Source organism: Uloborus diversus, chromosome 4 (assembly GCF_026930045.1).
Source record: "Uloborus diversus isolate 005 chromosome 4, Udiv.v.3.1, whole genome shotgun sequence".
Taxonomy (NCBI): Eukaryota; Metazoa; Arthropoda; class Arachnida; order Araneae; family Uloboridae; genus Uloborus; species Uloborus diversus.
In genome coordinates, this window is record NC_072734.1 from 157,035,845 (window position 1) to 157,053,465 (window position 17,621).

At 30.5% G+C, this 17,621-nt stretch overlaps 1 protein-coding gene across 1 annotated transcript; it reads left to right on the forward strand.

The window, feature by feature from the left end:
- The first annotated feature begins 6,278 nt into the window (after positions 1-6,278).
- LOC129221396 (transmembrane protein 127-like) lies at positions 6,279-17,222 on the forward strand. The gene is made up of 4 exons (XM_054855868.1): positions 6,279-6,418; positions 10,607-10,944; positions 15,370-15,540; positions 16,876-17,222. The coding sequence occupies exons 2-4, from the start codon at positions 10,656-10,658 to the stop codon at positions 17,220-17,222; spliced, it is 807 nt and encodes a 268-aa protein (XP_054711843.1). The 5' UTR covers positions 6,279-6,418; positions 10,607-10,655.
- Positions 17,223-17,621: the final 399 nt, after the last annotated feature.

The following is a 17,621-nucleotide window of genomic DNA, read 5'->3' on the forward strand; positions in this document are numbered from 1 at the left end:
GAAAAATCAGTAATTTCGCATGTGAAAAAACAGGTTGTAACAAATACAGTCCTGCCCATGTGAGCATCTGACGAAAAAAAAAAGAAACATTAAAGAGATATTTAGTGGCACGGATTCGAACTGGCGCCATTCTGATTAACAGTACGACGCTCCAACAAACCTAGCAACTGTGCCTTCCTTTTCGAATGCTATTCATTGAAGGAATGCGTAATAAAACACAGTAAAAAAGTTTTTCGCCGAAAAAATATAATAAGATCTTGCGTCTATGTTTTGTCATTAGCCAGCATGATACGATTTAAAATTATTCGTAAAACATGGAATTTGATTAAAGAATGAGGAAGATCTCACGTAGCGATTGAAACAAACGTTCTAACGAAGTAATAAATTCGGTGGAAAAAATAAGTGTTTTTATTTTTGAATATTCAACAATTTCCCATAGCAGGCTTCTTTAACCTGTACGGCTTAAAAGCCCGCACTTGTTTTTCTTTTAATCGAGCACTTAAAATTCAAAACCAAAACCAGTTGAACTGAGTCAGTTTTTTAAATGTAATTTTTCGAACGTAGACAAAATGCTTTTTTTTTTTTTTTTCAGTCGAAAGCAGAGGAGTAGAAAATGATTTCTTACTCATGAAGTTGATAACAATTTTAATGTTTTATATCGTATTCGAATAAATAATTAAAGATTTACTGGTTGAAACTCGTAGTTTTAATTTGGCGTAGTATTTTTTCATTTGTGCAAAAGTTCGAACACTGCTATTAGAAAAATCTACATTTCAGCATACAATGAAAATGTTTTTCTGCACAAAAAGGATTCCCTTGAGGTATATCTAATACTTTTTTATGCTTACATTATGCTCAGTGATCTGGACGGAGTCAAAGCTTAAAAAAAAGGGAAGAACACCCTTCGATTAGCAATCAACTTATCTGAATGATAACTGTAGCCTGCATAAAGGAGTCGAAACACCAAATAGCATTCCCACTGCATTTATTTTATTACGTGTGTTATCTGTTGTATGTTATGAGTACTTGTAATGCGTAATATTACCCTGGCTTTGAGAAATTAATGTATTTACATATGAGTAGACGTGGTTTTCTGTTATTTTCAGATACGATACACGTTGAGTACATACCCTTTGGATACATTTTAAATGACAGCCCTGTCAGTGGCAGCCACAACGTTTCTGCGTAGGATGACGCATGCAGATATCCAGCATACTCAAAAACCCAAAAGTTTAAAAATATACAGGTATCTAATCATATCATTCACACAAAACAGAATTCGAATAAAAGAATAGAAATTCTAAGAGAGATAAGATACGTCAGAGCGAAATTACAATGTCATTTGCAGCGATATGATAAGATTACTCTAAGTGCTTTTAGACGGTAAAATCCAAAGGCATTACAATAAGGAAAACTGTTGCATTATACCTTGCAAAAATTTTTATTATCATTCTTATTTTATCTTGAAAAGTGTGGTACGTTGATAATGACAGCCAAGAAAAAAAACCCTTTTTTTAGTTTCTTTTACCTTTATAGTTGTATCTTAATTTTGTTTCATATCATTTATTTTTTTTTAATCGAAGCGTGTCTATAACAGGGTAAGGCACCTGCAACTTTGAGGTCGCATCAGGCTTTCTTTAGTATTAAAACGGTCTTATTAATCTTTCGCAATTTTCTTTTTTTTTTACTCTAATAAAGTTTATTTAATTCAGGGCACATAAAAAAAATTAGTTACGTAACATAATTGTAGTCGTTCTTAGAATCGGAGTGGCGTAAGTCATCCTAGTATGACCTGTTCACATTATGTGCAAGATTTTTTTTTATATATAATCCTGTAAAATATTTATAGAACCCACTCTACAGAGCCCTATAGTATTACAGCTCATTTTACTATTGGCTCTGTAAGAAGTTTTTTCATAAAACCTCGTACAATATTCAATGAACAAAATCCTTAGAGCCCATAGAAAAATGGGTTATAATTCCATAGGACTTTAAAGAAAACCTTATAGAATATTTAGTAGAAGCATAATGAATTTTCTGTAGAACCTCTGTGGAGGATTCTATAGAAACTTCATCACGTTTCTATAGAAAGCACGATTGAACGTTCTATAAAAATATAATAAAATATTTGACGAATTCAATAACCCCCAATTCAATAAATAAAATCATGCATGAAGAAATAACATTTCCAGGCTTATTGGCCGTGGTCGAAATTGAAAAGAAAATCCATCCGTCTCGTCAAGCTCTGCGGGTGCGACTGATGAGCTGCTCCGGTTTCCAATCAGAAACCGGCACCCACCAGCAGTTTGAGCACGCCCTCCAATCAGGAACCGGCATCCACTAGCAGTTTGCTCGAATATCAGAATGACCGGAACAGCTCATCAGTCGCAACCACTGAGGAAATCAGCCGCAGAGCTTGACGAAGCGTCTGGATTTTCTTTTCCATTTCGACCACGGCCAATAAGCCCGAAAATGTTACTTCTTGATATTGACGCCGGCCGTGAAAGCCTTAAGCTGTTTTTAAAATCATGTATGTTTTTAAATTCTGTTTTGTGAAGTGTATACTTCCCAATTAATGGATTATTTGGACATCATTTTCTAATTTTAGAAGCATAAAATTAGTATAAAATGCCGCAGATAAAAACAATCTAAAGTAACATTCTTAACATCCAATAACTGTTTATAGAGATATGTTATAAAATCAGCATGTTGTTGAAATGGAAAACAGATTTATATTAATTTTTTTCTGGCAAAGAAAGCGTTTGATTGATTTTTATGTCAATGAAAACCTTGTAAACATGAAAAAGTGTATACATTTTTTATTTAATAAAGAATGATGCAATTAAATATATTAATTAAATATCTTGTCAGTTTTGGAAAATAAAAGCTTACACAAACTGTGCAATAAGTAAAAAGTAAAATTACCACTTTCAAGTATTGTGGCTTTAAATAGGTGTAGTCTGGTTCTCCCGCACACGGCATAACAAAAAGAAAAAAAGGAAAAGAAAGAAAAAAAAACTGCTCATTGGATAATTTTTTAAAGATAAGGGGAAAAACTTTAAAACGAATATGTTGCTACGTAAAAAAGAAAAAGAAAAAAAACCCGACCCGAATAAAACTTTTTTGTATTTCTTTCTTTTAAGGCGATAAGGGGCTTTCAGATGAGTAAAAATTGATCAAACAAACGTATTTTCATTCATTATATTTCTAAAAATTAGACCTTTAGCTGAACCGTTTAAAAAGAAAAAGAACTGTCTGAATCGGTGGAAAACTGGCGAAGTTATGACACTTTTTGTAGGAGCCACGCCCCCTTTTTTTACTAAAAAATGCACATAAAAATGCATATAAAATGTATGAGTAAAAAAAAGCATATAATATTTAAATTTTTAATACTAATACCATTTTAAATGAATCATAAGACCTTATTTGTGGTGAATTTGTATTTAAAACTAATTTGTTTATTCAATAATGAAATTGGCAATAAAACAGAAAATGTTGATTTCCTCAAAACCTAATTTTCGACATAATTACAAAATTCAAACTGCTCCTTGCAAACGAATTATTATTTCAATTTGCTGAAAATTTTATGCCAAGTATTTAAGCGGTTTGTTAACATTTTGTTGTGAAAGATTTTTCTGTTTGATTAGTTTTGTGGAGTATATTTGCTATATTTTATTGAAATATGAACATATTTTATCGAAAACGTCTAGTTTTCGGCTTTTCTTCTAATTATTTATCTTTAAGACAAAATTTTGAAAAAGTAATTCCAACGTCCTAATTTCGGTTGTTTTACGCATCATATTTTGCTAGTATTTTATAAATCTGATGAATTTTCGTTTGCTAGGAGTAATATGACAAAAGCTTTATAAAATCTAAATTTGAATTTAAAAAAAAAAAATTAAATTTCAAAATAATTCAATGAAATTTTATATTTGAGTTAGTGTTAGCATCATGTAAATATGCTGAAAATTTCAAAGAAATTCATTGAAAATTACTTTAAAAAAATTGAAACCCCCGTATCGCCTTAAACTAAATAACATTTCAAAATAAAATATTCACGGAACAAAAGCGCGAAAAATAAATGCAAATGTTAATTTAATACAAAAAATGTTTCTTTTTTCTAGCACAGTAGATAATTTAACTTATCTATACTGTGCTAGAAAAAGAACGCATTTGCCCTAGATTTTGCATAAACTCTAGTAAAATTAAGTATGTAAGCTGTTTCTCTATATAGCTGAGGAGATTTTTATTTAAATATATTCTTTGCCGCTCTTGATTGATTACTATGGAACATTTCTAAAGAAGTGTTTCTACAAAATTGTCTATAGATTTCTATAGAATTTTTTAAGAACGTTGTCTACAGATTTCTATAAAACTTTACAAAGCTATTTAATAAAACATTTTTGTAAGGGCCTCAAAACCTGAAAATATATATTATCAGTCCCCTGATACAAATAAAGTTTGCTTCCTCTCGGATTATTTTAAAATAAAAGCATATTCTGAGATTTTAAAGCAAATTTAGGCATTTTATATTTTTTAACTTTTATACTTTGCCCGATTTTTCGTTTTAAAATAGACAATCTTGGAAAGCCATTTCTTGAAAATGCCTCTTTATTCTCGATGCTATGCGCAAAATAGATAGATAATATGGAATGAATATTCCTTCTACCCCAGCGGTTCCCAATCTTTTCCTTCTTGCGAACCCCTTGTAAAATGCGAAAGAGGTTGGCTAACCCCCTGTGCAGAAAGCAAAAAAAAAAAAAGTCATGTATACAAATAAAATTTGGAACCAGTGTTTTAGTTTTATGTTGCTTAATAACTCATTACAAAAATGGAAATATAGCAGCGAAATATATTGTAGAAACTCAAACATTTTTACAAACTAAAATCGTGGCTAGAAAATGATGCAAAAAAATTCAACAAAGAACAAATCCAGTGATACTGTCCTGATAGTGTCCTGAAGTACTTTGTCGAACTTAGTTAAGTTTACAACGAATAAACTGTAACACTGAATTAGATGTCAATGAAAGAATTTTTTTTAACGTAGCTTTTAGAAAACTGTCACACATTAATCATGTCAAAGTGATTTCAGATAATATACATCTTACTGTGATTTCAAGTTTGAATGCTGAATAATTTTCTTGCTAGAAGTGAAGAATAAAATGTGAAGTTATTTTTTATTTTATTTTTGAAGTATAATAGAAATGTCTATGATTAGATCTAATTATTACATAAAAGGTAAGTTTTATCAACAAAAATATTTTTATTTCCACCTAATATAAGAAACTCTTTCTAAACAAATTTCACGACTTTCTTTACATAGAGTGCAAGTCAAGTTGCATGCTTTGACTCCTTGAAATTGCCAACCATTCCTTCTCTTTTTCATCAATAAAAGTTGGAAGGAAATTGTGGGCTAGGTATTGTGAAGTGAAAAATATTGCTGCAAACAGCAATGAGATATTAGACGTATTTTCGGCACAAGAAGCGCTATTGCACTCTGTCGCATTTCAATGGGAACACAGGCGTTCGCAAATGCTCCATGTGTTTCCATCCAATGTCCAATGTTTCCATCAAGTTTAATCGAATTTTCCGATCAAAAGCTTCTGAGAAAACCAAAGCAATTATATGCTTTCATCTTCACCTGAATACATTTTGTGTTTAAAAGTTGAAATTCTTCGGTATGGATTCAAGTCTATGAAGCCATGCCGGAATGAAGCCTGCTCAATGAAAGCGTTAAAAACCCGCACATGCAAGAGACAGCCAGTGAGACAGCAAGTTTAGCAAGAAACCTTCTGTATTTGTTCAGAACACAGTGAACTTCTAACGTGAAATCTTTGAATAGTCTACAAGAGAATTGTGGTACGTTTTTCTTATGACACATGCCGAGGATCGAGACGTATGGTCTTCTGCGTGCTAAATATACCGGAGGTTTTCATGTAAATTTCTTTGAGTTCTTATTAAAATAGCTATATGTTCGAAGCATTTTTCTTCTTTATAAATGGCCAGCAGTAGAGTCCCTATTAGCCCATGTATTTCCCCATCCTCCCAAATGACCTGATGCTGAGCTTCAGGTCATTTCGCTTACCAAAAAGTTATCTTGTTATCTCAATGGCATGGTTAAGCGGAAATTTTCAAGGTGCGAAATTTAATAAAACATTACCAGAGTTTTGTTATCAGAAAGGTTACCAGAGACCTAACATTTGCTGTAAACTTCTAACTGTAACCGTACTCTTGTGTGACTTGTTTACCAATTTCTCCTGATTTGGCAACAGTTTTTTGTTGTAATTGTTTACAAAGTGTACTTGGGAAAAATGATGTACTTAAATACATATTTATGACATATTTGGCATAAGTTTATGACATAATTTGATTTGCGTGTACTAACATTAAAATACACAGTTAAACAATATGCAAAATAGTAAGTCAAAATCCGTCGTTTTTTTTGTTTCGTTTTTCATTTTTGTAGAAATCTGATTAAATGTTTCTCTTAATTTATAATAAACCAAGATCGTTTTCGTGTGTGTGTCTACATTTTATGAATCATTCAAAATGTTTTTGTTCTTATTTTTCAGTATTGATCTTTTGTTTTTTGTATGGGAGTTAAGGCTCAATGAATATATGAGCCAGTTCATAAATCCGTGACATCCACCTTCTTAAATTTCTACAGAACTACTTTTAATTTTATCTAATTTCCTCTGAGTGTTCCACATTGGCTTTTGTTGAATATTTCGTAAAATCGAAAAACTCTATGAATCAAAGGGATACTGTATTAATAACCTTGATTATTATGAAGTTATGATTAATGAAAAATATCATTTATTTCGTCTTAATGAATGCAAATTAAACTCTATACCATTGTAAAATATTTTTTCGATTTCTCGTCAAACGTAAACTTTTCAAATATTTCTCTTTCCTAGCATTTATTAAATATCTAGAATTAGAAACAACATACAATTCAATAAGAATAATGGGGGAGGGGGACAAAATTTTTAATATATGTATTTGAATGATTAATTTTCTTGAAAAAATAATTTGCCATGAAAAATGTAGTCCCAAAGTTATTATTATTCCAATTGTTTTATTCATTCTAAATGTTAAAGAAAAAAAAACATTTTCAATAGCTTCAGTGTCTATTTTTGATATACATGGCAGTTTCTGACATTTTAAATCAGGGTTTCCCAACCCAATCTGAAAACATTTTTCCATCGACCCCCTGAGAAAATTGCACTAAATTCTTCAAGAAAACCTTTTTCTTTTCTTTTTTTGTATCACAATGGATATCACTAGACTACAAAGTTAAACATTTGTTTGTTGCTTGAAGTTTTGAAAAAAAAAAAAAAGATTTTATGTCCTACAGGGTTGTTTGGTTTAAACCATGTTGGTTTAAACCAAAAAAAAAAAAAAATAAAATAAAATTAATTTGAATTCTGAAATTTTGAATTCAAATTATGTTTTTCGCAATCACGAACTCAGACAGGACCCTACTCATTGGAGTTATTGTTTCTAGAAACAGCTCCTGTCCCCCCCCCCCCCAAGCCTGCCTCTCCTCCTGGGCGGTTACGTGTGCATAGTTGTGTGTGTAAGTGTGTAGGATTGTGTGTGTGCATAGACCTGTGTGTATGCACATAGGCGTGTGTGTATATGTGTGAGTGTGTGAGCGAGCAGCCGCACCGCGTGCAGAGGACGGTGGGCAGTGGTGCTACAGAGGCTTCTGGTCCAAGCTGAAAAAGGCACGGAACATCGAAAACAGTCAAATGAGAACAATAAGCAATCGTGATTGCTCAAAAAAAAAAAAAACATGTGGTTTTTTCAAAACTTTTTTTTTTTTTTTTTTTGTAAAATTTCATTGTTTTCTCTCAAATGTTTTCATAAATTTTACATATTATTGCAAAGAATAAAATCTAATTGATGCAAAGTAACTAGCAAAGCTTTATAGATGAATTACAGATTTAATAAATTTAGAAACTTATATAATTGTTAAGGTAATGCAAGATTGCTAAATAGTTTTTTTTTTTTCTTTTTTTAAATATATGCAGCTTTTCTATTAGTTACATAAATATACAAGGCAGATCAACTAAGTTTTTCTAAAACTACAAGGGGAAAAAATCCAAGTAACTCTTTTATAATTTTTGATTATAATTATTTTTCAGTCTTTTGCATTTCAAAATGATCCAAAAAGCATATTTCAACCAAAACTTCATGTACTACCTAATTTACTTGATTACTTAAGATTTATTGAGATAGATTATGCAGCATTGAAGCGATGCATAGTGTAAAAATATCTTAACACTAGAATATTTAAATAACAAGAGAAAAAAAAATAATTAGAAAAGCCCAAGAACACTTAGAGTAGGCATAAAATTGTGCTTATACCTGCACAATTTTTGTATCCCTGATAGACGATGCAGTCAGAGCAAGTAAAGAAAATGTATAAAATTATGAGAATGGAAAACATTCATGTAACTCTGCTCTTAAAAAAATAAATTAATGCCAAATTCTCACCTTTCAAAGAATTTTTTCATCCCAATATAATAAAAGAAGTCGCATGTATGAATGGTGGAGGAATCAATAAACATTAATTTTTATGACATTATTAAAATGTGTATCATTATTAAAATATATGTTAAAAGAGTATTTTTGTTTAAGTTTTAACTGAGGCTTTTAATTAAAATGATTTTTTTTTTCTTTAAAAAAATATTTTGGGCATAAAAAAAATAGTATTCTTAAATGCATTAAACCAGGAGAAATAATGTCTGCAATGGAAAACATAATGATTTTCTTAATACTTGTCTTTTTTCTATTATTGTTGTTACTGATACATTAGGTAAATAAATTACATGATTTGTAACTTTTTAAAAAAATTTTAGACAAAATATCCTTAATCTTTTGATTTTCAAAGTTGTATAAAATGTACATCAGACTTACGATTAATTTGTAGATAGTGCAAAATACTTTTCCGTGTTTAAGAATGAGTGATTTAAATTTCTTTTTTACTTTTTGATTTATAGTAGATAGCTATGATTATGAGGAAATTAATTTTCAAGAATTTATTCTTGGTAATTTAACTAATGTCTGAACCGGCATTAAATTATTTCTTTGATTATTTATACCAAGACCCATTTATGTATTGTATTTTTTATAATAGTTAAAGATTTTCAAACAATATTCGCTTACAGAAATCTCTAAGTATGAGGAAATGAAATTATAAGATTTTACTCTTAATTATTTCATTAATTATAAATAAATTGGTATAAATATGAATGTTAAACATTCCTTAACAATTAATTCATAAAATCTTCATGATTTCCCTAAAATAAAATTAATTCTTACAAATAGTAACAAAAACCAAATAAACCCAGTTTAAACCAAAAAAAGTTTTTTTTTTGTCAAAAAAACCGGTTTTTATACCAACCCTGATGTCCTATATCGTTGGTGCTAAATCTGAATTTTCAATCCATTTGCTTCTACCGTGTAAAAGTTTTCTTTCATAAATCACTTTCACGTGTGTTATATTATTCAGCAAATTTCATTAAAAACATTTTCATAATGCTTTTTATTTTAAAGAGAAAAAATATGTAATTATATATGATGCAAAAGTAAAAGCATATTTTTTATAATATGTTGATTTCAAATTTATCACCTGACTGATGTAATATTGTTGCTTTATCTGGACAATTCGACCAGATAAAGCATTACGACCATTTCGATTATTAACAAAACAATTTCTTTCATTGGTTTGACTTGATTCTTGACATTTTGGTTTAAAAAAAAAAATTGAAGAACAAAACTGCAAAAATTTCCCAATTTTCTGATGTTTTAATACATATATAAAATTCTAATTATTCAGGTCCTGATTAGCGCGCAAGCCACCTAGGCCCCCATCTTCCTAAGGGCCCCCGAATTTCTTAAAGAATTATGCATAGCATTACAACTATATATGAAAAATGCATGTATTTTTAAAACAATAAAAAATTGTGTCTTATTAATTGGAAAAAAAACTTCCTTAAAGAGGAATTTTTTATCATTCTGCCAGTTACAAATTTATTTTGTCACAATTATGAAGGGCCCCAAAGGGGATTCATGAATGCACATAATAAATGATTTATACATAGTTCTGTGATTAGACAAAGAGGCCCCCAAAACGGCATTCCGATGTGCCCTAAACCTGTAAATAAACCACTGCATAGTCTTCAGGGGGCCTCCAAATTAATATGGACCTAGGATCTCACTTTTTGTTAATCAGGTCCTGCCACTATTGGTGGTTTAATCAGTTGGATGGAACCCTGAAGACGGCTCTGGTTTTTTGATCCAAACCAGAAATTTCTCGGTTTCTGGTTTGGTTCAGCACCCCCAGAGGTATCGTTTCACTTGGAGTACTGTGTGAGCACAAATATATTTAATGTCCCCGCAGTCACCATTAATATTAATTAAGACTGGCATACACCTATTTCTAAACCTAAATTGTAGTCTTCCAAAGTTGGGTGCAATTGAGGCATCAGCCTATTGAAAATCAAAGCAAATGCTTTTAAAGGAAACCTTTTATATTATTTTAATTTTAAAGAAAATGTATAATTAAATTATATTCTTATATACTTCTTCTTTTCAGGAAAGACATTACCATGAACTCATAAAACAAGAAGAAATTTAAATTTATCATGCATTCAGTGATTCCAGCTCCTTTTGCTCCTCAAGTAGCCCATAGAACCCAAGCCCGAGAAAGGCTGAGAAATGGAATTGCAGCTTCATTTAGCTCATTGCTTATCATGCTTATAGTCATAGCTTTAGCCCTCCCAAATTGGTATTTGCTGAAAGGGGGTGGATGTAGTCGTCAAACTCTTGGTGCTGAAGAATTCTTCTATGCTGGGTCTTTCAAAACTGTGACAGTTCCAAGTGTGGAAAAAAATGTTTCCTATTCCATGTTTACTTACTATGGATTAAATGAAGGTAAGTATCAGTTGTTCTTTAAATCAGTTCTTAAAACCCTATACAGTAAACTCTCGATTATTTGCGAGCAGACTATCCACAGGGTAGATTATCCACAAGTCAATCAACAACGAGGAGCTTGTATTTTCCCAGAAAAAAGCAAATACCAATGGCTTGTTGAAAATTGTAAATTTAAACACAGTTTTTGTTTTATTTATTTGTTTATTTTTTGTACTTTCTTCATGGTACATACACTTGTTCTAAGTTTTTTTTTTGTGCAAAAATATAAAACATTTTTACTGTATTTTTGTTGTTTGAAGAAAGCATTATACATCATCAATCACATCTGAGTTTTTGAGGAAGGGCCATTTTTACCTTATTTTGTTCCTCATTTTAGTCTTTTTGCGTTTTATCCGAGATTTTTCTTATCGGCGGCACTTGTGCCACCCTATTCCGTGGATAGTCGGAAGTTTACTGTATTTATTGGTAATTAATAAGTTACTAATGCTTTTATTGTTTAGTGAACTCTGCCATGGGTAGGTAAAGAGCAGTAACTGCAAGTTTTTCATTTTTCATTCTTTTTACTTTTATGTCATCTATTGTACGTTACCTTTACTGTACAAGATCTCTTATTCAGTTCCCGCCAGAAAAAAAAGCGTGAAAAAGAAGTCGAATTCCAACATTTCCCTAGTGTTAGAATCCAAACCACGTTTCATCAAATATGCCAAAAACTCATTCCATGGCAGAATTAATCTTCTGAAGTTTTTGAGGACAATTTTATTTATTGTTAAATTTTTAATTTGCATCAGTGGTAAATTGTATTTTTGCTCCAAGAAGTGCATTAACTAATATTAAATATTAGATTTTATTCCCAGTCTTTTTCTAAAAAAAAAGGGAAGAAGAGAATGGCTGGTGCATACAAGCTGGAAACATTTCGAATTTAAAATATTTTAAAGTTACGAAAATTCTTATTCCTTTAAAATGAATAATAAAGTCTTTCCAAAATGATTGTAAAATGTTTGGCTTTAACAAAGTGAAAAATTGAATCAGCATTGTTGATCCCCCTCTTCTCCTCCCTCCTCCTACTACCAATTTTAAATTTTCAACTTTTTAATTGTAACAAAAGTCTAAAAAAGTCAAGTTTTCAACATGTAATTCCATAATGATAAAGTGCTTAGATTGACCGTGCTTCATTCAAATGACACGCATGCTTGAACCAGAAGACAGTAGGCCGTGATAAGGTCAACCAGATGATCAAATTTTCAAAATTAAAATTTCTAAACAAATAAGGTATCCTTTTAAAGGTAAAGAGTTGTATATTTTGAAATGCCTATCCAAAATTTGTTAACTTCAGTTATAAATAAGTTACAGAAGGTTAAACTAAGGTCAACATCTTGAGTATTTTCAAACCATACTTGGTAACTCTCAAAGAAATTCTGTTTTTTTTTCCAAAAAATACATACTAATATTATGAATTGAGATGAATAACCATTTAAAGATACAATCTGTTGCTGGTGATGTTGAAAAAATGTGTCAAAATATAATTCATTTTTATTCCTCTGCGGTACATTGAGTGTGTTACATCTGACACTAAAATGTGCAATTAATTATGCTGATCCAATAATTTTAAAGCTACGTACATGTATTTTTGGGTACAAAGTAAGATTTTCAATCTCGTTGATGTAACCTATTTTCATTTTGTAACAAGTGAATATTTTTTATTAAAACTTAGGTGTCGGACGTAAATTTTTTTTTACATCCGACACCATTTACGTCTGACACTGTTACATTCCTTTAAACAGCATATGTTTTCAACTGTGTTTCTCCTTTTGTTGTCTTTAATTTCAAGATTAAAGTGAAACATGCATAAAAAACAGCTTAGTGAATTTACTGTATATTCATATAGGGTTGATTGGAATAAGTAAGACCCTTTTGAGAACAGTTCGTTTTTGAAAACTTATAAAAAAGTTTCGAAACAAAAAAAAATTAAGTTATTGTCTTATTTTATCTTGGATATTATTAATAACCAAAAGTCCATCATTATTTTCTAAAATAATGCTTTAATTATTCCCGAGGATTATATTTTTTAAAAAATTGAATGGGTGTCCCCACACTTCATAGTAAGGGGCAAGTGGGTCACCCCCCTTTTAATAAAATTTAAATGAAGCATATCTAAAAAAGAGTTAAGGGAGTTATACAAGATAAAGTATGTAAGTTTTTTGTGTAAATTACTTTTCAATGCATCAATTCATAAGATATTTACTGTCTTTGAAATCTGCATCAAGGAAAATTTTAAAACAAAAAACAAAACAATTTCATTTGCGAAATTTATTGAAACTCTTTTGGTACATATTTTACTTTTACATATAAAGGTGTGTTGAATGAAGGTGATTTGATTAAGATCAATTTTCGCAAATTAGCCAAAGTTATAAGTTGAAAAGAAATTGAAAACACTAAATGACTGTGTCTATGTAAAGTTGGCTAAGGAAGAACCATTATCAACATTAGACCTATATAAATCTTAATGGTTTTCTTTCACGTAAGTTTTACAAATAACTAATCACCAGTTTTAGCAGTTTTTGTAGCTGAACGATCAATTCCTACTAAGTCATCGTAGTTGTCTTGTATTTCACTAATACAAATATTTCATCAGAGTTTTTTTTAATTTTCAAATCCTCAGTTATGGGGGGAACCAACCTATCCTATTCCTATTCAGAGTCACAACTGACTACAACTGTATTTATGTCTAGGACTGCATACTAAGTGCCTTGCCTCCATTATTTTATATACCGATAGATGGCACCGGATCGAACAGTTAATGAGAATTTAGAACTAATCTAGGAGCTAATAGCTACCTAGTGCTAGCACCCCCAGAGGTATCGTTTCACTTGGAGGACATTGAGAACACGAGCATATTTAACGTCGCCCAGTCCCCTTTAATGACGACGGTGGGTCTTCGACCATCGAGGTTCGAACCCACTTACCCCATATTGTGGGGACATCAAAAAGCGAAGGCCTCCTCTAAAACAGTTAATTATAATATTTTGTTCAAAAATTCTGGTTGCAGTATGCACTTTAAATTAAACTGTACATGAAAGTTTAATGATCATAAAAAAATAATAAAGAGCTAACTGGGAAACACTTCTTTGAAAATGTTGCTTGAACTCGCCAAAAAATATTTTTCAGATTTTTTTTTTTATTTGACTAAGTTTTCTGACCTAGAAAAAAATTCCACAAAACCCAAATATATACAAAACTAATCACTGTGCTTATTTTAGGGTTCATGTTGCTTATTATACTTGACATACTACCTGGATTTTAGGTCATTAGGCCTTTGGTCCCAGTTAGTTTGAATAAACAAAACTGTACTGCAATATTTTTTGCATTAAAAAATTAATTGATTTAAAAAAAAAAAAAAAAACCTTCTACAAAATGTTTTTAGGAATTTCAGCTGGTTCACAGACCAAAAAAGGTTGAAAAACATTGTTGGAACATTCCACTGAAAACGGTTATGTTGTCCTGCACGTGACGCCTCATATATCTTTTAAAAAATAATAGGCTTTAAAATATCAATAAATAAATTACAAACTTGTGTATGATTTCTTTTGCAAAACATTTTGTCATTATCCTTTAAAATTATTGCTTTTTATTGAAATATATGAACCTTCACTTGTGGGACAAAGGGTTGACTTTTTTGTGGAATGGCCCTGTTCTAGATTATTAAAAAGTGAAGCATGTAGATAAATTTAAAATTCTTTCTTTTTAACAAGCTAGAACACTGCAATGCCTCAAATTGGAGAAAAACCTAATCAAGTGCCTTATCTAGTTTATCAATCACAGTGGCACCCAACCTCTATCTTGTATCCATATGCAGCTCGCAAGCTGATCCACGTGACCGTTGTGTTGAATGCTACAAATCAAAAACTATGTTCTGGAAAACTTCCAAATCTCCAAATCAGCTGATTATATTCATTCAGTATTAAGAACGACTGTAGCAAATTCAGAGCCCATTAGTGGGATACTGGTTTCTAAAAAACAGAAGGAAACTTCGTATTAAAATAAGCAAGTAGTAATGTTAGCGATTTTTGTAACGATTTTAAACAATTTCTCAGTTTATAATTTTCTTTCCTTTTCCATGTTTGCTAGAAAACACTTAAATGTATTTAAATTTTCTCAGTGTTTGGGTCTGCAAGGTTAATTTTAATATCAGATGTAGTTCTCATGGAAAATAAGGATCACCACTGATCAATAAGTTGATTGTTAGATACAAAGAGTGGAATGTTTACTATTATGATTTCAAGAGCCTTTTTGTCTCTTTTTCACTATTTTGTTACATTTATTTATTTTTATAACGTCTGTCATTTCATAATAAACATATAAAGGTAAATAAACATACTAAAGTAAAAAGGTTTTACGTATATTAATTGCTTGTTATTTTTTTTACAGGATTAAAAGACTGTGTTACACCAGAAATAGTTGTAGTTCAAAGGGTCATCATAGCTTTATGCTTCCTTACAATTTTCTTCAGTTTGTGTCAATTTTATTTTGATGTAACTGGAGTTACATTAAAAATGCTAAAGTGCACTAAAAGGAGTGGTCTTGGCAGTATTTTATCAGGCAAGTAAATTAAAATTGTTCATTATTTTACTTTTCTATAATTTCTGTTTTGATTAACGTCTGTTTGATTAATCTGAAATCATAATGCATATTTCTGTATATATATATCTATGTATAAAAAACAAAATATCAGGTGTCAGCACACTTCTGTAATACTCCTGCAAGTGATAAATAACTAATAGTGCCTAATAAAGTGCCTGTTGTTTGTTTCCTTAAAAGAAATTAACAGCGTAAATCAGTTGTTTTGTTGCAAATAATTTTACATGTTTGTTTTATCATATCATTAGCAGTGGTGATATTATAATCTTTAAAGAAAAGGGCAGCAAAAGGCCTTTTTCTCCCCCCCCCCCCTGCTCATGACAAAAAAAAAAGCATTTTGATACTTTTTAAGGCGTTACAAATTGATACATATTTTTTTGCTGCAGATTGGAAATCTATAAAGGGACCATCTTATTTTTAATTTTAATAGAGATTTTTGCTGTTGCTTATATACTGATTGTGAGTGTTAGAAAGAGTGTTAGCATTATTAAGGAATTGTTGTTCTGAGACTTGGGAGGATTTTAAAAGAAACATGTCTTCATTTGAATAGGGGGATTTTTCGGGACTGTTGTCCCTTTTCTGATGAGTTTTTTTCCATATCATGATAGAGATTTTTAGCGGGATGGTTGATGCTATTTGAAAACTTTTCTTTATTCTGTCGGAATTTTTAAGAACTCATGTCTTTAGTCTAATGGGGGTTTTGCAAAGTTCATTTAAAATATGTTTATTTAATTTTTTTATCTGCTTAAATATGACTTTTTTTTAATAGTGCATTCTTATTAATAATAATAGTATGTTTTGTTTAAATTATAAATGTTCCCATTTTTTACTGCTTTATTGTGGAGTGCACATCTTAAAATGTACTTTTTAAAGTATTATTTTCATCACGATCGAAAACCAGAAATGATTATCTGAAATTATGCAAAAATATAACTTTTAGTAGCATGGAGCAATCAGCTGTAAAACTTAAAATTCAAAAAGAAAAAAATCAAAATAAATGAGTAAATAAGAAAAGTTAGAAGTAAAATTGAAACAATGTTTAAAAACTTGATTGCAAACTTTAATTGTAAAAATTTCAATTTGTCAGAAATAAATTCAAATTGAGAGAGATGTTCATGCATTTGTAAAGATTATTAAGGGAACATATTTGTATAGTACCTATCCCAGTTAAATCACATTTCTGAAGTACTATTGCTCTTTTAAAATGCTTTTGATTTTTAAATGCAATAAAAATATTACATCATATGTTTTTTTTTTATTTCATTAATTTAGTTTTTCCTTATCTTGCTGTTTCAGTGATAACTATTGTTGTGATTATCGGCCTGTGCTACCATGTGTCAGAGCTCATGGAAAGGCAGCAAGAAATGACCAAACTCTATCCTGCCACAAGGATTGAAATAGCGTTTGGAATGAGCTATTACTTGATAGCAGCAGCTGGTATTGTTGCTGTATTAGCTACAGCATCTAACCTCTTTCGTTGTGATCATTTATCAGGGAATTCAGACATTAATGTACTATTAGATGATCAGAATGAGGAAGAAACTTTTTCTTTCTCACTACCAAATTCGCATTCATTTCCTCAGGTATCTGACCAAAGTGCTTACTTACAAGATCTACCCCCTCCGCCTCCATACACTCCTTAAATAATATTTCATGTTACCTTTGAACAAGTAATGCAAGATATTGTCTCTTACCTAATAGAAATTTTTACTCTTTACATTGTGTGAAAAGTAATCATTCTATGTGGTAAAGCACAAAACACTAATCAAGGAATATGTTATAATTTTTTTTAGTATGTAATTTTTTTATTACTTATCAATTATTTATATTTACTTAAATCAGATTATAGTCACCACTATCAATACTTTTTAATAGTTTATAATTATTTTAATCTTCAGAGAGGGCTCAAAAGTTGCATACTCAATGCAGATTATATCAAAAAAGAGCAAAAAAACACCTGTATATTTGGGAGTACATTGATTTTGTAAAGGGGGGGGTCAATTGCCCCACTTTAGCCCCCAAGTGACAAGCTCGCGCTTAAT